Below are 21,046 nucleotides of genomic sequence, written 5' to 3' on the forward strand. Positions count from 1 at the left end.
GGTAAGCCACAACCTCTTGTTGTGGGCCTCAGTATATACTCTCTGGGGGTCACTCTGGCAGAGCCCCCACTTCAGCAGCATGTCTCACACGAGGAGCAAGGCTCCAAGGCTGTATTCAGTATGCACTGCATGTAAGCTCGTGCTGCCTGAACCGAGCACATATCCACATTGTGATGCCTGCTCTAACCTGACGATGCCTCAGCCTGGAATCGCACCCCCAGTGGTCTCTCCGGCTGCTCCGGCTCCTGTGGCTGAATCCCCGGCTTGGGTAGAATCCTTCTCTAGGTCAATCTCCCAGTCTTTTGCCGATTCCATGGGACAGCTGTCCCGGACTTTGCTGAACATGCATCAGTCCCCTTCACAGGGTGCCTATGCTGCTAGGGCTCTTTCAGCGGAGCTCACAGAGGATTCTTCATCTGGTCCCAGACCCCGTCGTCCTAAGAGGAGACGTAGGGCTCCCTCCCCTTCCTCGCGGGACGAGGAGGATGCCTTTACTGGGGGCTCGGAGGCTACCTCCATGTGCCCCATTGATCTGTCCGAAAGTGACTCAGATGTCAGTGATTTGATTGCGTCCATTAATTCTGTACTGGACCTCAATCCGCCAGTATCAGAGGAGCAACCCTCTCTGGCAGAAAAGCACCAGTTTACCTTGCCTAAGAGGACAAAGAGTGTGTTCTTTAACCACTCCAGTTTTCAGGCTGCTGTGACCAAGCCTAGGGCCTGTCCTGACAAACTCTTCCCAAAGCGTGGTTCTGATGACCGTTTTCCCTTTCCACCTGAGGTGGTCAAGGAGTGGGCTCATTCACCAAAGGTAGACCCCCTGGTGTCTAGACTCTCAGCCCGGACCGTTGTATCAGTGGCTGATGGCACCTCTCTTAAGGATTCCACTGACCGCCAGGTTGACCTTCTGGCCAAATCTGTATATGAGGCGGCAGGGGCCTCGTTCTCCCCATCTTTTGCAGCAGTGTGGGCTCTCAAAGCCATCTCTGCTTCTCTAGAGGAGATGCATTCCCTCGCCAGGGAATCTATGCCCGAAATGGTTGCCTTAACTTCCCAAGCTTCCGCTTTTTCATCCTATGCCATGTCTGCCATGCTGGAGGCTTCTCACCGCACTGCGGTGGCTTCGGCTAATTCCCTCGCTATCCGCAGGATCTTGTGGCTTCGAGAGTGGAAGGCAGATGCTTCTTCAAAGAACTACCTTGCTGGACTCCCTTTTGCTGGGTCCAGGCTATTCGGTGAACAACTGGATGGAATTATTAAGGAAGCTACTGGCGGGAAGAGTACTTCCATGCCACAAACCAAAACCAGGAAACCTGCCCAGGGTAGGAACCAGTCGAGGTTTCGTTCCTTTCGTTCCTCCAACTGGTCATCCTCTAAGCCCTCGGCCTCGTCCATTAACTCAGCCAAGGACCAAAAATCCAAGTGGCGCACAAAGGCGCGTCCACAGAAGTCCGCAGGAGCTGCTGCCACTAAGGCAGCCTCCTCTTGACTATCTGTCCGCGCCAGCAACGTCCTTAGTCGGTGGCAGGCTCTCCCACTTTGGCGACGTGTGGTTTCAACACGTCTCCGATCAGTGGGTGCGGGATGTCATCTCCCACGGCTACAGGATAGAATTCTCTTCCAGCCCGCCAAATAGATTTTTTTCTGTCAACTCCCCCCTGTTCCAAGGCTGCCGCCTTCTCTCAGGCCGTGGCATCCTTGCAGGCCAACGGAGTAATTGTACCGGTTCCCGCCCGGGAACGGTTCAGAGGTTTCTACTCAAATCTCTTCCTAGTCCCCAAGAAGGACGTTTTTTTCCGGCCCATCCTGGATCTCAAGCTTCTCAACAAGCATGTTCAGGTGCGGCATTTTCGCATGGAGTCTCTGCGGTCAGTCATTGCTTCAATGACCCAAGGGGATTTCCTGGCATCCATCGACATCAGAGATGCCTACCTGCATGTGCCAATTGCAGTTTCACACCAGCGTTGGCTAAGTTTTGCAATCGGAGAGGAACATTTCCAATTCGTGGCTCTCCCCTTCGGGTTAGCCACGGCCCCTCGGGTATTCACCAAGGTCATGGCAGCAGTGATTGCGGTTCTGCACCTCCAGGGGTTGGCAGTGATTCCTTACCTGGACGACCTTCTAGTCAAGGCTTCATCCAGCGCAGACTGTCAGCGGAGTGTCTCGCTCACTCTCGCCACTCTAGCCCAATTCGGGTGGCTGGTCAATCTGCCCAAATCCACTCTGACTCCGACCCAGAGGCTCACGTACCTAGGGATGCAGTTCGAGACTCTGCCGGCACTTGTGAAGTTGCCCTTGATCAAACATCAGTCCCTCCAACTGGCGGTGCGCTCTCTGCTGAGGCCCCGCCGTTATTCCATCAGGCACCTGATGCAGGTGCTGGGTCAGATGGTGGCGTCAATGGAGGCTGTTCCCTTTGCCCAGTTCAATCTGCGTCCTCTGCAGCTGGACTTTCTCCGCTGTTGGGACAAGCGGCCTTCCTCCTTGCACAGGTTAGTGGCTCTGTCGCCACAGACCAGGAGCTCTCTTCAGTGGTGGCTTCGGCCCCTCTCTCTGTCTCAGGGACGCTCCTTCCTGGCTCCGCCCTGGGTGGTCCTCACCACGGATGCCAGTCTATCCGGCTGGGGAGCGGTATGTCTCCACCACCGAGCACAGGGCACTTGGACTCCGTCCGAGTCAGCCCTTTCAATCAATGTGCTGGAAACCCGAGCTGTGCTTCTAGCTCTCCTAGCTTTTCACCACCTATTGGCGGGCAAGCACATCCGAGTCCAGTCAGACAACGCGACAGCGGTTGCCTACATCAATCACCAAGGTGGGACACGCAGCCGCCTGGCAATGTTGGAGGTACAACGCATCCTTCAATGGACGGAGGACTCCAAGTCCACCATATCCGCAGTCCACATCCCAGGCGTGGAAAACTGGGAGGCAGATTATCTCAGCCGTCAAACCGTGGACAGTGGCGAGTGGTCCCTGCATCCGGCATTTTTTCAGTCAATCTGCCGCAAGTGGGGCACTCCGGACGTGGACCTAATGGCATCCCGTCACAACAACAAGGTTCCGGTTTACGTGGCTCGCTCCCACGATCCTCAGGCCTTCGCAGCGGACGCTCTGGTTCAAGACTGGTCCCAGTTTCGTCTGTCCTACGTGTTTCCCCCTCTAGCTCTCTTGCCCAGAGTCCTGCGCGAGATCAGAATGGAGGGCCGTCTGGTCATCCTCATTGCTCCGGACTGGCCCAGGCGAGCTTGGTACCCAGACCTGCTCCATCTGTCCGTAGAGGTGCCGTGGCATCTTCCGGACCGTCCAGACCTTCTCTCACAAGGTCCGTTTTTCCGCCAGAATTCTGCGGCTCTCAGATTGACGGCGTGGCTCTTGAGTCCTGGATCTTGACGGCTTCTGGTATTCCTCCTGAAGTCATTTCCACTATGACTCGGGCCCAGAAGTCTTCCTCGGCCAAAATCTATCACAGGACTTGGAAAATTTTCCTGTCCTGGTGTCGCTTTTCAGGCCATGCTCCTTGGCCTTTTTCCTTGCCGACCCTTCTGTCCTTTCTACAGTCCGGTCTGCAACTTGGACTGTACCTCAATTCTCTCAAGGGACAAGTCTCGGCTCTGTCAGTGCTGTTCCAGCGGCGTATCGCCCGGCTGGCTCAAGTGCGCATTTTCATGCAGGGCGCGTCTCACATCATTCCGCCTTACCGGCGGCCCTTGGATCCCTGGGACCTCAATTTGGTCCTCACGGCCTTGCAGAAACCCCCCTTTGAGCCTCTTAGGGAGGTTTCTTTGTTTCGTCTTTCACAGAAAGTGGTCTTTCTAGTGGCCATAACTTCCCTCAGGAGAGTCTCTGATTTGGCTGCGCTCTCTTCGGAGTCACCTTTTTTTGGTTTTTCATCAAGACAAGGTGGTTCTTCGTCCGACTCCGGACTTTCTCCCTAAGGTGGTTTCTCCTTTCCACCTTAACCAGGACAATACCCTGCCTTCCTTTTGTCCGGCTCCTGTTCATCGCTTTGAAAAAGCGTTGCATACTCTGGATCTGGTGCGGGCGCTCCGGATCTATGTGTCTCGCACCGCTGCTCTTAGGCGGTGCACCTCTCTCTTTGTGCTAACCACAGGTCGGCGTAAGGGCCTCTCTGCTTCTAAGCCGACCTTAGCCTGTTGGATTAGGTCGACCTTTTCCGATGCCTACCAGTGTTCTCAGGTGCCTCCCCCGCCGGGGATCAAGGCACACTCGACCAGAGCTGTCGGTGCCTCTTGGGCTTTCAGGCATCAGGCTACGGCTCAGCAAGTCTGTCAGGCTGCCACTTGGACTAGCCTGCATACCTTTTCGAAGCACTACCAAGTGCATGCTCATGCTTCGGCAGATGCGAGCTTGGGCAGACGCATCCTTCAGGCGGCTGTCGCCCATTTGTGAAGTTAGGCTCTGCCTACTTCTCAGTTTTTCTATTAAATCCCACCCATGGACTGCTTTGAGACGTCCCAATGTCTGAGTCTCCCATAGGAACGATAAAGAAAAAGAGAATTTTGTTTACTTACCGTAAATTCTTTTTCTAATAGTTCCGTATTGGGAGACCCAGCACCCTCCCTGTTGCCTGTTGGCAGGTTCTTGTTCCGCGTGTTATCACCGGCTGTTGTCGTGGACAGAGTCTCCGGTTGTTCCGGTTCTTGCTCTGTTTTTACTTGTGGGTGGCTATTCTCCTTCAGGTTTTGCAGTAAACTGGCTAGATCTGGTTCTCCAGGGGGTGTATAGGCTCAGAGGGAGGAGCTACACTTTTTAGTGTAGTACTTTGTGTGTCCTCCGGAGGCAGAAGCTATACACCCATTGTCTGGGTCTCCCAATACGGAACTATAAGAAAAAGAATTTACGGTAAGTAAACAAAGAAGGGAATTTTGTTTACTTACCGTAAATTCCTTTTCTTCTAGCTCCAATTGGGAGACCCAGACAATTGGGTGTATAGGCTATGCCTCCGGAGGCCGCACAAAGTATTACACTAAAAGTGTAAAGCCCCTCCCCTTCTGCCTATACACCCCCCGTGCTCCCACGGGCTCCTCAGTTTTGGTGCAAAAGCAAGAAGGAGGAAAAAAATTATAAACTGGTTTAAAGTAAATTCAATCCGAAGGAATATCGGAGAACTGAAACCATTCAACATGAACAACATGTGTACACAAAAAAACAGGGGCGGGTGCTGGGTCTCCCAATTGGAGCTAGAAGAAAAGGAATTTACGGTAAGTAAACAAAATTCCCTTCTTCTTTGTCGCTCCATTGGGAGACCCAGACAATTGGGACGTCCAAAAGCAGTCCCTGGGTGGGTAAATAATACCTCATAATAGAGCCGTAACTGCTCCGTCCTACAGGTGGGCAACCGCCGCCTGAAGGACTCGCCTACCTAGGCTGGCATCCGCCGAAGCATAGGTATGCACCTGATAGTGTTTCGTGAAAGTGTGCAGGCTCGACCAGGTAGCTGCCTGACACACCTGCTGAGCCGTAGCCTGGTGCCGCAAGGCCCAGGACGCTCCCACGGCCCTGGTAGAATGGGCCTTCAGCCCTGTGGGAACCGGAAGCCCCGAGGAACGATAAGCTTCGAGAATTGGTTCCTTGATCCACCGAGCCAGGGTTGATTTGGAAGCCTGTGACCCTTTACGCTGGCCAGCGACAAGGACAAAGAGTGCATCCGAGCGGCGCAGGGGCGCCGTACGAGAAATGTAGAATCTGAGTGCTCTCACCAGATCTAACAAGTGCAAATCCTTTTCACATTGGTGAACTGGATGAGGACAAAAAGAGGGTAAGGAGATATCCTGATTGAGATGAAAGGGGGATACCACCTTAGGGAGAAATTCCGGAACCGGACGCAGGACCACCTTGTCCTGGTGAAACACCAGGAAAGGGGCTTTGCATGACAGTGCTGCTAGCTCAGACACTCTCCGAAGTGAAGTGACTGCAACTAGGAAAACCACTTTCTGCGAAAAGCGTGCGAGAGAAATATCCCTCATTGGCTCAAACGGTGGTTTCTGAAGAACCATCAGCACCCTGTTCAGATCCCAGGGTTCTAACGGACGTTTGTAAGGAGGGACGATGTGACAAACCCCCTGCAGGAACGTGCGTACCTGTGGAAGTCTGGCCAGGCGCTTCTGAAAAAACACAGAGAGCGCAGAGACTTGTCCCTTAAGGGAGCCGAGCGACAAATCCTTTTCCAATCCGGATTGAAGAAAGGACAGAAAAGTGGGCTAGGCAAATGGCCAGGGAGAAAAACCCTGAGCAGAGCACCACGACAGGAATATTTTCCACGTCCTGTGGTAGATCTTGGCGGACGTTGGTTTCCTAGCCTGTCTCATAGTGGCAATGACCTCTTGAGATAAACCTGAAGACGCTAAGATCCAGGACTCAATGGCCACACAGTCAGGTTGAGGGCAGCAGAATTCAGATGGAAAAATGGCCCTTGAGACAGCAAGTCTGGTCGGTCTGGTAGTGCCCACGGTTGGCCGACCGTGAGATGCCACAGATCCGGGTACCACGACCTCCTCGGCCAGTCTGGAGCGACGAGGATGGCGCGGCGGCAGTCGGCCCTGATCTTGCGTAACACTCTGGGCAACAGTGCCAGAGGAGGAAACACATAAGGGAGTTGAAACTGCGACCAATCCTGAACTAAGGCGTCTGCCGCCAGAGCTCTGTGATCGTGAGATCGTGCCATGAATGCCGTGACCTTGTTGTTGTGCCGGGACGCCATTAGGTCGACGTCCGGCATCCCCCAGCGGCAACAGATCTCCTGAAACACGTCTGGGTGCAGGGACCATTCCCCTGCGTCCATGCCCTGGCGACTGAGAAAGTCTGCTTCCCAGTTTTCCACGCCCGGGATGTGAACTGCGGAGATGGTGGAGGCCGTGGCTTCCACCCACATCAAAATCCGCCGGACTTCCTGGAAGGCTTGCCGACTGCGTGTTCCGCCTTGGTGGTTGATGTAAGCCACCGCTGTGGAGTTGTCTGACTGAATTCGGATCTGCTTGCCTTCCAGCCACTGCTGGAACGCTTTTAGGGCAAGATACACTGCCCTGATCTCCAGAACATTGATCTGAAGTGAGGACTCTTGCTGAGTCCATGTACCCTGAGCCCTGTGGTGGAGAAAGACTGCTCCCCACCCTGACAGACTCGCGTCCGTCGTAACCACCGCCCAGGATGGGGGTAGGAAGGATTTCCCCTTCGATAATGAAGTGGGAAGAAGCCACCACCGAAGGGAAGCTTTGGTTGCCTGAGAGAGGGAGACGTTCCTGTCGAGGGACGTCGGCTTCCTGTCCCATTTGCGTAGGATGTCCCATTGAAGAGGACGCAGGTGAAACTGCGAGAAAGGGACTGCCTCCATTGCTGCCACCATCTTCCCCAGGAAGTGCATGAGGCGCCTCAAGGGGTGTGACTGACCCTGAAGGAGAGATTGCACCCCCTTCTGTAGTGAACGCTGCTTGTTCAGCGGAAGCTTCACTATCGCTGAGAGGGTATGAAACTCCATGCCAAGATATGTCAGCGATTGGGCCGGTGTCAGATTTGACTTTGGAAAATTGATGATCCACCCGAAACTCTGGAGAGTCTCCAGAGTAGCGGTGAGGCTGTGCTGGCATGCCTCTTGAGAGGGAGCCTTGACCAGCAGATCGTCTAAGTAAGGGATCACCGAGTGACCCTGAGAGTGGAGGACCGCCACTACTGCAGCCATGACCTTGGTGAAAACCCGTGGGGCTGTCGCCAGGCCGAACGGCAGTGCCACGAACTGAAGGTGTTCGTCTCCTATGGCGAAGCGCAGGAAGCGCTGATGCTCTGGAGCAATCGGTACGTGGAGATAAGCATCTTTGATATCGATCGATGCAAGGAAATCTCCTTGGGACATTGAGGCGATGACGGAGCGGAGGGATTCCATCCGGAACCGCCTGGTCTTTACGTGTTTGTTGAGCAGTTTTAGGTCCAGGACAGGACGGAAAGACCCGTCCTTCTTTGGAACCACAAACAGGTTGGAGTAAAAACCGTGACCCTGTTGCTGAAGAGGAACGGGGACCACCACTCCTTCTGCCTTCAGAGTGCCCAGCGCCTGCCGAAGAGCATCGGCTCGCTCGGGAGGCGGAGATGTTCTGAAAAATCGAGTCGGAGGACGAGAGCTGAACTCTATCCTGTAACCGTGAGACAGGATGTCTCTCACCCAACGGTCTTTTACCTGTGGCAGCCAAATGTCGGAAAAGCGGGAGAGCCTGCCACCGACCGAGGATGCGGTGTGAGGAGGCCGTAAGTCATGAGGAAGCCGCCTTGGTAGCGGCACCTCCAGCGGTCTTTTTAGGGCGTGACTTAGACCGCCATGGATCGGAGTTCCTCTGATCCTTCTGAGGCCTTTTGTACGAGGAGAATTGGGACCTGCCCGCACCCCGAAAGGACCGAAACCTCGACTGTCCCCTCCTCTGTTGGGGTAATTTTGGTTTGGCCTGGGGTAAGGATGTTTCCTTTCCCTTGGATTGTTTGATGATCTCATCCAGTCTCTCACCAAACAAACGGTCGCCAGAAAATGGCAAACCGGTTAAGGACTTTTTGGAAGCCGAATCTGCCTTCCATTCCCGTAGCCACAAGGCCCTGCGTATTGCCACCGAATTGTCGTCTGCAACCGCCGTACGGCTCGCAGAGTCCAGGACAGCATTAATAGCGTAGGACGCAAATGCCGGCGTTTGAGAAGTTATGGACGCCACTTGCGGCGCAGACGTACGTGTGAGTGCGTCAATTTGCGCTTGACCCGCTGAGATAGCTTGGAGTGCCCATACGGCTGCGAATGCTGGAGCAAAAGACGCGCCGATAGCCTCATAGAGCTCCATCTGTCTGTCAGTGGCATCCTTGAGCGAAGCCCCATCTTCAACTGCAACTAAGGATCTAGCCGCCAGTCTGGAGATTGGAGGATCCACCTTGGGACACTGAGTCCAGCCCTTGACCACGTCAGGGGGGAAGGGATAACGTGTATCCTTAAGGCGCTTGGAAAAACGCTTATCTGGACAAACTCGGTGTTTCTGGACTGCCTCTCTGAAATCGGAGTGATCCAGAAACATACTCGTTGTACGCTTGGGGAACCTGAAACGGAATTTCTCCTGCTGAGAGGCTGACTCCTCCGCTGGAGGAGCCGAGGGAGAAATATCCAGCATTTGATGTATGGACGCGATAAGATCATTCACTATGGCGTCACCATCAGGAGTATCAAGGTTCAGAGTGGCCTCAGGATCAGAATCCTGATCAGCTACCTCCGCTTCATCATACAGAGAGTCATCCCTCTGAGACCCTGAACAATGTGATGAGGTCGAGGGGATTTCCCAGCGAGCTCGCTTAGGCGGTCTGGGACTGCGGTCCGTGTTAGAGACCTCACCCTGGGATCTATGAGACACCCCGGAGGAACATTGTTGTTCCAACTGAGGGGAACCAGGGGGCAGTGATTCCACAGTGCCCATGGTCTGAGATACCGGTCTGGACTGCAAAGCTTCTAGAATCTTAGCCATAGTCTCAGAAAGTCTGTCAGTAAAAACTGCAAACTCCGTCCCTGTCACCTGGACAGTGTTAGCTGGTTGTTCCCCCTGGGCCCCCCTTAGCAGAGGCTCCGGCTGAGTAAGTGCCACAGGGGCCGAGCAGTGCACACAATGAGGGTCAGTGGAACCTGCCGGTAGCGAGGTTGTACATGCGGCGCAGGCAGCATAGTAAGCCTGTGTTTTGGCACCCCTGCTTCTTGTGGGCGCCATGTTGTTGTCTCCTTTGAGCAACACAACAGGGTATATAGCCAGAAATCAACTGTGCACCATACAGTGTAAAGTATAGCCTGTAAACATATAAACTATAATTACACTTCTGCACCAAGTGGGGCCAGCACCTGAGGTGCTGCTTACCGCCCGCTTAAAGCGGTTGTGTGGCCACCAGAATCCCTGCCTGGGTCCCCCAGAGTTTGTCTCCCCTCTGCAGCGTCCGAGGAGCTGACAGGAATGGCTGCCGGCGTCCTGAGGGGAGGAGGGAGCCGTGGGCGTGACCCAGAAAGTGCGGGAACTGGTGCCCCACTGTGCACAGTGAGGGGGGTGGAGTATGCAAAGCATGCTCCAGCCCTCAGTGCTGCCGTGCTGTACAGCGTCCCGCCCTTCCCCTGACTGGCAGGGCTGGGGGCGGGAAGAAAAAGAGACTAGGCTCAAAAGCCGGGGACTCGAGTTATAAGCGCGGCCGGCGCAGAGTCCCCGGCGCACTAACAGTCCCAGCCGCGCCTCGGTAATAACAATGGCAGCGGCGGTCAGCGCGGTAGTCCCCATACACAAACACACTCAGCGACGCTGCAGTGTATAATGGCACAAACGCGGTCAGCGCCGCGGTCCCCGGTGCACTAGCACACCCAGCAATGCTGGAGTGTTGCTGTGCGCGGTCCCCACGGGGACACAGAGTACCTCAACGTAGCAGGGCCATGTCCCTGAACGATACTCGGTTCCTATCCAGCAGGGTCCTCAGGAGCTGTGGATGGAGCACGGTCTCAGTGCCTGGAGACCGTTAGGATCCCACTTCACCCAGAGCCCTAAGGGGGATGGGGAAGGAAAACAGCATGTGGGCTCCAGCCTCCGTACCCGCAATGGATATCTCAACCTTAACAACACCGCCGACAAGAGTGGGGTGAGAAGGGAGCATGCTGGGGGCCCTATATGGGCCCACTTTTCTTCCATCCGACATAGTCAGCAGCTGCTGCTGACTAATCTGTGGAGCTATGCGTGCATGTCTGCCTCCTTCGCACAAAGCAAAAAACTGAGGAGCCCGTGGGAGCACGGGGGGTGTATAGGCAGAAGGGGAGGGGCTTTACACTTTTAGTGTAATACTTTGTGCGGCCTCCGGAGGCATAGCCTATACACCCAATTGTCTGGGTCTCCCAATGGAGCGACAAAGAAATTCTCTTTTTTAATTGGAATTATTTTGGGCTATATACCATGTTTTGATCGCCTGTTCTTATTTTTTCTGTACTTGTGGCGGCTGAAAAGCTGCAATTCTGGTGGTCTGTTTTTTTGTTTTTTTTTCTCATTACATTCTTTACCAATCTGATTAATTTTATATTTTGATAGATCAGACTTTTACAAGCACAGCGATACCAAATATGTCCTCTTCAGGGACTTGAACCTACAATAATCACTTGTTCTATATGCAGCAATGCCATTGCCTTCCTGTACATAGAAGAAATCAGACTCTTAGGCCAGAATCACACTTGCTAGTGCATCGCGTGTAACTCGCGTGAGTCTCTCATGGTAGAACCCGGCATGGCCGCACACTATGCATACAGGAGCGTCTGAGCTGCATAGAGATACATGCAACCGACCCGCTCCTGTCAGAGTGTGCGGCCATGCCGGGTTCTACCATGAGACTCGCGCGAGTTACACGCGAGGCACTAGCAAGTGTGATTCTGGCCTTATGAACACCGGGTTTCACAAGAATACTGAGATGACAGACAGTGGTCATCAGCTGAACCCTGTATATCATGATAGCACATCCCGCCCAAATGAGTAGTTAAAACAGTGTGCCCCCCTGCCAGCACGCCGTTAAATGCCACGGTCAGTGGCAATTAATAGGTTAACAGACATGGGCAGAGCAATGCTACACCCGCGGCAGTTGGAAGCAGATGAAGGCTGATTAAATCGGCCAACATGTTCAGGGATAGATGCAGGCTCAGCATGTGATCCTGTATCAAAGGCAAAGAGACAACATATACATAGTACATCATGGGTCGTTAAGAGGTTAAAATTCATGCAATGGAAAAGAGAAACAGTTTTCCTATATAACAGTCACACAATTGCTGTCCGGAAAAATAAGTGCTGGTAACTTATGACTTGCTGCAGGTGCTTTTCCCACTTTTTCTTCCTGTGGTTTTGATAACTGTTTCTCTGTATTTTTTTTTTTCTGACTTTGTCTAATATATAAACCGGAGTGTATGTATGTGTGCATAAGTATGTATGTGTATGCCCGCTAAAGGAATCCGCACCGTCCCATTTACAATCACAAAATTTTGTACGGACACCCCATGTGACTCAGGGAACATCATAGATTGTTTTGACAGGAAAATTCAACCCCGGGCTTTACAGTTTTCTCCAAAAAACCTGTTTCCATTAAAGTCAATAGAACTGTGTTCTACAGGTTATTAATAGCAGCTGTGATTTTTTTTTTTTTTTTTTTTTTTTTTTTTTTTGCTATAGGAACAAAATAAATTTAGTATAAGAAGCTTATGTGTGAGGTAATAAGATGTCGGTGGTGAAACTGATAGGGACACAGAGATAGACAGACAGGGAAAGAGGCAGAGGCAGACAGACATAGGGACAGTTAATTTCCCGGGCAACGCCGGGTACTACTTCTAGTTGTAAATATTAATCATCCCTTAGAAATGGATGTGCTGTTGCTATAACTAGCTCTCTTCTTCTTCAGATGCGGTGTTTTTAATTCTCTACAAGGAGCTGTATTACAGACACATCTACGCCAAAGTTAGTGTAAGTATCTGTTCTGCATATTTGTCTTGTCCCCGGCACATAAGTTGTGTTTGTTGCGGTGTAATGACGCTCTGATTCTTGGCCTTTAGGGGGGACCCACACTGGAGCAGCGGTTCGAATCTTACTACAACTACTGCAACCTCTTCAACTACATCCTAAGTAAGTTTTGGGTTTAGGTTGTCAATGTTAAAGGCGATATCCAACAATCATGTATCTGTCAGCAGGTGTGATCAGTGGGGGTAGGACCCCTGCGGACCCCTCTGATCACCAGAAAGTGGAGGGGGCAGTAGTGCACATGCTGCAGCTGCATTCACACTCTATTCCAGTAATGGACATGCATGTGCATCCTATGATCACTGTTGTCTGTGGGATGCCCCCACTAGGAATGGCGTGAATGTTTTGCCTGTGGCTTGTATTGCTGGTTTGATGCCATTAGCACTGACACTGATGAATTCCTTGTAGACGCTGATGGTCCTGCGCCCTTGGAGCTGCCTAACCAGTGGCTGTGGGATATTATTGATGAATTCATTTACCAGGTACACCTTTTTTCAGTAGACTTTCTCCTGCTTTGTTCTGCTCAGGCTTCTCTGTATTTGAACATGTAATTCTAATACTTTCACTTTTGGTTAAATTTGTCTATATCTACACTGTTCCAGTTTCAGTCATTCAGCCAGTATCGCTGTAAGACCGCAAAAAAGTCCGAGGAAGAAATTGAATTCTTGCGCTCCAACCCCAAGATCTGGAACGTTCACAGCGTCCTTAATGTCTTACATTCTCTGGTGGATAAATCCAACATTAACCGGCAGCTGGAGATCTACACCAGTGGAGGTGAGGGATCGAGCTGAACATGACGGCCGGTGATTTTGGCTCTTGTGCCTGTCGTGTTCTCACCGTAGAATCGGTCTTCAACAGACGGGACTTATTCATAAAATCGATTTGTCACCAGCGTTTTGCCACCTTATCTGAGAGCAGCACATTGTAGATACATAGACCCTGATTCCACTGATGTCATTTACGGAGTTGCTTGCTGTAGTTTTGATTTCATGCTAATAAAGCAATGATCTTATTTTTAGAGGACTATTCATGCTGTTCCTCCATAATTATAAGCTTTGTACAACTCCGTCCCCATCACTGATTTGGCAGCTTTCTCTGTACATGGGCAGCACATTACGTGATACATCACTGGAATCAGGGTCTCTGCTCCTATCTTACATGTTGTAGTTAGAAATACTTATTTACTTCTGTGTAATACCTCTTCAGTGGAGCAATAGATGAGCAGCTTAAAATGAACATTTTATTAGCATCATGCTGCTCGAACCACAGGTGGCATGGAGCGGAGCCTGGCTGCAGGTGTGCAGCCGGTATGTCTTACTGTGGAACACTTACTAGAGATGGGTGAGCACTGAAATGCTTGGGTGCTCGTTACTCGAGTTGAGCAGGTCAGATGCTCTAAAATGGCTGAAGTAACGAGTATAGTTGAAGTTAATGATTGAGCAGTTTGTCTCTCCGCTCACATACAACCAGCCATAAAAGCAGCATTTGCAACTGGAGGGAGTTTTCTTTTTTTTTCTTTTTGGACTCCCAGCATCCGAAAACATTGTTTTAACTCCCAGTGAGAGCCATTTTAACTTTAAGGGTTACTTTGCACGCTGCGACATCGCTAGCATTGGCTAGCGATGCCGAGCGCGATAGTACCTGCCACTGTCGCACATGCGATATCTTGTGATAGCTGCCGTAGTAAACATTATCGCTACGGCAGCTTCACACGCACTTACCTGCCCTGCGACGTCGCTCTGGCCGGCGACCCGCCTCCTTCCTAAGGGTGCGGCGTCACAGCGACGTTACATGGCAGGCGGCCAATAGAAGCAGAGGGGCGAAGATGAGCGGGACGTAAACATCCCGGCCACCTCCTTCCTTCCGCATAGCCGGTGGAGGCAGGTAAGGAGATGTTCCTCGTTCCTGCGGCTTCACACACAGCGATGTGTGCTGCCGCAGGAACGAGGAACTACATCATATCTCCTATTGCTGCGACATTATGAAAATGACCGACGCTACACAGATCACCGATTTTCGACGCTTTTGCGATCGTTTATCAGCGCATCTAGGCCTTACACATTGCGACATCATTACCGGTGCCGGATGTGCGTCACTTTCGATTTGACCCCGACCATATCGCAGTAGCAATGTCGCAGCGTGCAAAGTACCCCTAAGTGTCTACCTGTGGTGCCTGTTCACATTAGGCAGTAAACCAACCCTCTACTTTGTGTTTGTTGTTTTACGGACGAAACATCCGAACACCCATCATACTCGGCCGAGCTCCGCGAGCACCCTGATGCTCAATAGAGTAACGAGCAGTGCAAGCACAATCGCCCAACATTAACACTTAGGCGATGCATAATGTACTTTTTGTGTGTGTGTTTTTTCCCCAGGTGACCCTGAAAGTGTAGCTGGAGAATACGGCCGACATTCACTGTACAAGATGCTTGGATACTTCAGCTTGGTTGGACTGCTTCGTCTGCACTCCCTCCTTGGGGATTACTATCAGGCTATTAAAGTATTGGAAAACATTGAGCTCAACAAAAAGGTACCATCTACCATTACTATTCATAAGAACACATAACTGTTGGCTGCAGAGATGGTGAAGCCGAGGTCTCGTTTGGCACTAATTAAGTTGCCATCTATAAATTTGGAAGACTTTTCGATTACATTTTACTTCAATTTACATCATGAAACAAGTCAGCCAAGTGTGAGCCATACATCCATTGTACATAGGTACTGCAAGTCTCTTGTACTGATGAAAATGGCATTAAAACAAATGGAATCTACAGCAATTTTCAATATACAATGTGCATGGTTCTCAGCTGAGATCTCTAGTCTGTTGCTGAAGTGCTCACAAACTACAACTGTCTAAAACGTTTGGAGCATAAGGATGTCATAAAAGTGTGATATCTGAACCAGAGAACCACTGCCGGGCTTGTTCCAACACAGATTTCTATTGTTTGCACTGTCAGCCATGTATTTTTTGTTTACTCTTGTTTAATTCCCCTGCAGATTACAGCAAATGTGCAATTATCATGTACTTCTGATCCTTTTCTTGCAGAGTATGTACTCCCGAGTGCCTGAGTGTCAGGTGACCACATACTATTATGTGGGTTTTGCCTACCTTATGATGAGAAGATATCAGGATGCCATTCGTGTGTTTGCTAACATTCTGCTATATATCCAGAGAACCAAGAGTATGTTTCAGAGAACCACATACAAGTATGAGATGGTGAGTGCCTTCTATGGTCTGCCTTCTTTTATACTTGCATAATAAATGATTACTGGAACGACACATTGTATATCTACCTTCTGTTCAGATTAACAAGCAAAATGAGCAGATGCATGCGCTGCTGGCCATCGCCCTCACCATGTACCCCATGCGCATTGACGAGAGCATCCACACTCAGCTGAGGGAGAAATATGGTGACAAAATGTTACGTATGCAGAAAGGGTAAGAAAGTTGCAAATTATGGGCCTTTTTTTTTTTTCTTTTTTTTTGTAAATGGTTTACGCCTATAGCTTGAAACATTGATGTCTCTTTGCTGTTGTTTCTAATTCCAAATAGCAATAAATGTATTTTTGCAGTGCAATTTTGAAATATTTGATCATTTATTTTTGGTTGTAGAATGTTCAGTATCTGTAATGAACCTTCTTTCTGCAGAATTATAGCAGGACCTCTATTTTCTAACCATAGATATGGCATATCACTAGGCCTCCTGCCTAAAACTAGAATGTCCAGATCATGGGCAATTTTGTGTTTTTCTCCTTATAGTTGTGGGATAAGCATGGAGCTGTGCAGGGAAAAATCCAACTTGGTTGCTATGCTTGACCTAGGTTTTTCAGTTTTGCATTAGTGTAATTGAAGGTAGTATTAAAGGGAACCTGTCAGCAGATTTGGGGCCTATAAGCTGCAGCCACCACCAGTGGGCTCTTATATACACCATTTTAACATGCTGTATATCCGAGCCCAGGCCGCTGTGTAGAACGTAAAAATCACTTTATAATACCCACCTAACTGCTGCTGCAGTGGAGTTGGGTCAGATGGGTGTCTCCGTTTTCCGGTAACGGCGCCTCCTGTTTCGGCCATTTTTGTCGTCCTTCTTCTGAAGCCGGGGTGCATAACGCATCCGTCGTCATCCACACTTGCTGGCATTGAGGTCCTGAGCAGGCGCACTTTGATCTTCCCTGAGCAGGGCAGATCAAAGTATTGTAGTGCGCCTGCGCGGGACTGGCGAGCGTGTATGACGTAGGACGCGTCATGCACCCAGGCTTCAGAAGGAGAATGAAAATGGCCGAAAGAGGAGGCGCCAGCACCGGAGAAAGGATTCGCTCATATGGCCCAACTCCACCGCAGCGACTGTTTAGGTGAGTATTATAAAGTGTTTTTTATGTTCTACACAGCGGCCTGGGCTCTTATATACAGCATGTTAGAATGCTGTATATAAGAGTTTACTCACAAGGAAGTTATCAATACTCAAAAAACTTTTTTATGGTGGTCTTTAGAGCGTTACTAAGTATATATCCCCATAATCACTTAAAAAGACCATATTATAGTGCAAAATATTCCATCTTTATTAACATGATTAAAAAACATGTACACAAAAGACACAAGGACATGATAAAAAAATATATGAACAAAGGTGTAAAATGAAGGGTCTATCAAGAAGGCATGATTTTAACAAATTCCATTCATAGTACCATTTAATATCTTGAAACCATCAAATATCATCCCCTATATTCTGGGATGAACTTGTTCAAACATATGAAGGGTATATGTACAAATCTCCTTGCATATAATTTGTGTATAGTAATAATTTAACTTTTTACTGAGAAACGCAAGAGAGAGAACCTTCATATGGTGGATAGGAAAACTGCATGTAAATACAAATCAAAGTGCTCTGATTTATAGGCAAAATGTATATGTCCCATTACATATAATGCCAAAAATAGGCCTGGTGTTTATATACTTTGCAAAGGAACTTTATACGGTGGACACAACAATAAAGCATATTGCAGAGGTGTCAGGTCTCACAAAGAAAGAGATCCGATCATTCTTCACAAGCCAGTATTTCAAAGCCCGTGTGAGATAAACATGCAGAAAAATGGTATAGTTACCTAGTAGATAGAGCCTCCCTCACACCACTCCAACGATCGTTTCACGTATCTTCGTCAGGGAGTGATGTGAGGGAATGCTGGGCAACCTTATATAGTCCCCAATCAGCTGAATGCTATTAATGATGAACACTTTGTTTACCGGACGCTGCTGGTACGGACGCGAAAACTCCCCCCCCGCCACCACGAGGCATGGGTGCGTCACCAGACGCGACTGGTGTCGCATGTGATGACGCGTCCACGCCACGAGGCCGCAGGATCGGGAATGCGCATGCGCACCGCAGCGTCAGTGCTCATAGTGCTGTGCACAGGGGAAGGCAGCTCCATTTTGTTGTATACCAAAAGTCAGTCTTCTCCATATGGATAGTAAGGTATATATATTCTATATACCTGCACAGCACTATGAGCACTGACGCTGCGGTGCGCATGCGCATTCCCGATCCTGCGGCCTCGTGGCGTGGACGCGTCATCACATGCGACACCAGTCGCGTCTGGTGACGCACCCATGCCTCGTGGTGGCGGGGGGGAGTTTTCGCGTCCGTACCAGCAGCGTCCGGTAAACAAAGTGTTCATCATTAATAGCATTCAGCTGATTGGGGACTATATAAGGTTGCCCAGCATTCCCTCACATCACTCCCTGACGAAGATACGTGAAACGATCGTTGGAGTGGTGTGAGGGAGGTTCTATCTATACTAGGTAACTATACCATTTCTTTTTCGCTCCTAATTGGGAGACCCAGACAGTGGGTGTATAGCTACTGCCCTCTGGAGGCCGCACAAAGAACTACACTTAAAAGTGTAAGGCCCCTCCCCTTCTGGCTATACACCCTCCCGTAGGAGTACAGATTCCTCAGTTTTAGCTTTGTGCGCAAGGAGGTCAGACACGCACGCATAGCTCCATTGTTTTTAGTCAGCAGCAGCTGCTGACTATGTCGGATGGAAGAAAAGAGGGCCCATAAACAGGGCTCCCAGCATGCTCCCTTCTCACCCCACTGTATGTCGGAGGTGTTTGTAAGGTTGAGGTACCCATTGCGGGTACGGCGGCAGGAGCCCACATGCTGATTCCTTCCCCATCCCTTTTTACAGGGCTCTGGGTGAAGTGGGATTTACTGGTCTCCAGGCACTGAGACCGGGCTCCATCTACAGCCCCTGGAGAAGATGCTGGATGGAGCGGAGTACATCAGGGACATGGCCCTGCTTCCTCAAGGTACTCTGTGTCCCCGTGCATTTGGCGCTCACACCGCAGCATGCTGGGTGTTGTAGTGCGCCGGGGGACATCTGCGCTACGGCGCTTGTGCCATGGCCTCATTCAGCTTAGCTGAAGCAGGCACACTTCCAGGAATCGGTCGCGCCGGCCGCTGGGACTGCGGCGCGGCTGGCACTTGTGGTGCGCCGGGGACTTCAGCGCGGCCCGCGCTTTTACGGCGGCCGCGCTGATAACTCGAGTCCCCGGCTTTTGCGGCCTGCTTCCGTTCGTTCCCGCCCCCGGACCTGCCAGTCAGGAGAGGGGCGGGACGCTGGCCACGTTTAGGAATCGGTCATGCCGGCCGCTGGGACTGCGGCGCGGCTGGCACTTGTGGTGCGCCGGGGACTTCAGCGCGGCCCGCGCTTTTACGGCGGCCGCGCTGATAACTCGAGTCCCCGGCTTTTGCGGCCTGCTTCCGTTCGTTCCCGCCCCCAGACCTGCCAGTCAGGAGAGGGGCGGGACGCTGGCCAGTGCATCAGCGCTGAGGGCTGGAGTCGTTTTTACATACTCCAGCCCTCCCAATCGGCACAGAGGGGACACTGTTTCCCGCACTTTTGTTTGGGAACTCCCACGGACCGCCCCTCTCCACAGACGCCGGCAGCCATTCCTGCTGACACGCTGAGCTGCAGAGGGGAGCCGGGGAGACCCAGACAAGGAATTCTGCAGCCTCTTACCCGCTATTCAGCGGGCGGTAAGCAGCCCTCAGGGCTCACCCCCTCTTGTGCCAGTACTATTCTTAGTATTTTGTTGCTACAAATACTTTGTATTGCATAGCGCTGGTCGCCCTTTGGCTATAGACTCTCTCACATTGCAGAGAGCCAGCAGCATGGCGTCCGCAAAACGCAAGGGTGCCAAAGCACAGACATTATATGCTTCCTGCACCGCATGTGGGACTTTTCTACCGGCAGGCTCCACGGACCCCCATTGTGTGCAGTGCTCGGCCCCTGCGGCGCTTGCACAGTCGGGACCTCTGCTGGACGTGACCCAGGGTGTACCACCTGTGAATGCTGTCCAGGTGACAGGAACTGAGTTTGCAGCTTTTGCTGACAGAATGTCTCTCACTATGTCACAAATTCTTGACACATTGCGAGCTAGGCCTGTACTTCAGGCCACGGACACTGTGCAATCATTGCCCCCTGGTCCCCCTCAGCTCCAAGCTCCGGGACGGGCATATACACCTCAGGGTGAAGACTCTGACTCGGATGATGGCCCCGGGCAGCCTAAGCGGGCTCGCTATGACGGGCCTTCACATTCATCTCAATGGTCAGGATCCCAGCGAGATGAATCTATGGGTGATGAGGCGGACGTAACTGATCAGGATTCTGATCCTGGGACCGCTCTCAATCTAGATACACCAGATGGTGACGCCATAGTTAATGATCTTATATTTAACATCAATAAGATGTTAAATATTTCCCCACCAGCTCCTCTTGTGGAGGAGTCAGCTTCGCAGCACGAGAGAATCCATTTCAGATACCCTAAGCGTACTTTAAGCACTTTTCTGGACCACGCTGACTTTAGAGACGCAATCCAGAAACCCCACGCTTATCCTGAAAGGCGTTTTCCTAAACGGCTTAAAGATACACGCTATCCTTTTCCCCCTGAGGTGGTCAAGGGTTGGACCCAGTGTCCAAAAGTGGATCCTCCAATTTCCAGGCTTGCAGCTAGATCCTTGGTTGCAGTTGAAGATGGAGCGGCACTTAAAGATGCCACTGACAGGCAGATGGAGCTCTGGCTGAAATCCATCTATGAAGCGATTGGAGCGTCATTGGCGCCTTCTTTTGCAGCCGTATGGGCACTCCAAGCTATCTCAGCCGGGCTTGCGCGAGTTGACTCCGTCACACGTGCATTTGCCCCGCAGGTAGCACCATTGACCTCGCAAATGGCGGCATTCGCGTCGTACGCGATTAATGCTGTTCTTGACGCTACAAGCCGCACGGCAGTGGCGTCAGCCAACTCCGTTGTTTTGCGTAGGGCCCTGTGGTTGAGACATTGGAAAGCAGATTCTCATTCCAAGAAGTGCTTAACCAATTTGACTTTTTCTCGTGACCGATTGTTTGGAGAGCGTTTGGATGAAATCATCAAACACTCCAAGGGTAAGGACTCATCCTTACCGCAACACAGACAAAACAGACCCCAACAGAGGAAGGGTCAGTCT

The 21,046-nt window shown here is 51.1% G+C and overlaps 1 protein-coding gene across 2 annotated transcripts in view; it reads left to right on the forward strand.

Moving 5' to 3' along the window:
* Positions 1 to 21,046, forward strand: part of EIF3L (eukaryotic translation initiation factor 3 subunit L) — a 45,389-nt gene that overhangs the window by 13,478 nt on the left and 10,865 nt on the right. For both annotated transcript variants that reach the window (XM_075321806.1, XM_075321805.1), the window contains exons 5-11: positions 12,427 to 12,488; positions 12,578 to 12,647; positions 12,951 to 13,024; positions 13,145 to 13,316; positions 14,918 to 15,072; positions 15,589 to 15,759; positions 15,848 to 15,981. In XM_075321806.1, the coding sequence (XP_075177921.1) occupies positions 12,427 to 12,488; positions 12,578 to 12,647; positions 12,951 to 13,024; positions 13,145 to 13,316; positions 14,918 to 15,072; positions 15,589 to 15,759; positions 15,848 to 15,981 (838 nt within the window). The remainder of the gene's footprint in view (positions 1 to 12,426; positions 12,489 to 12,577; positions 12,648 to 12,950; positions 13,025 to 13,144; positions 13,317 to 14,917; positions 15,073 to 15,588; positions 15,760 to 15,847; positions 15,982 to 21,046) is intronic.

This window comes from Anomaloglossus baeobatrachus, chromosome 8, assembly GCF_048569485.1.
Source record: "Anomaloglossus baeobatrachus isolate aAnoBae1 chromosome 8, aAnoBae1.hap1, whole genome shotgun sequence".
NCBI lineage: Eukaryota > Metazoa > Chordata > Amphibia > Anura > Aromobatidae > Anomaloglossus > Anomaloglossus baeobatrachus.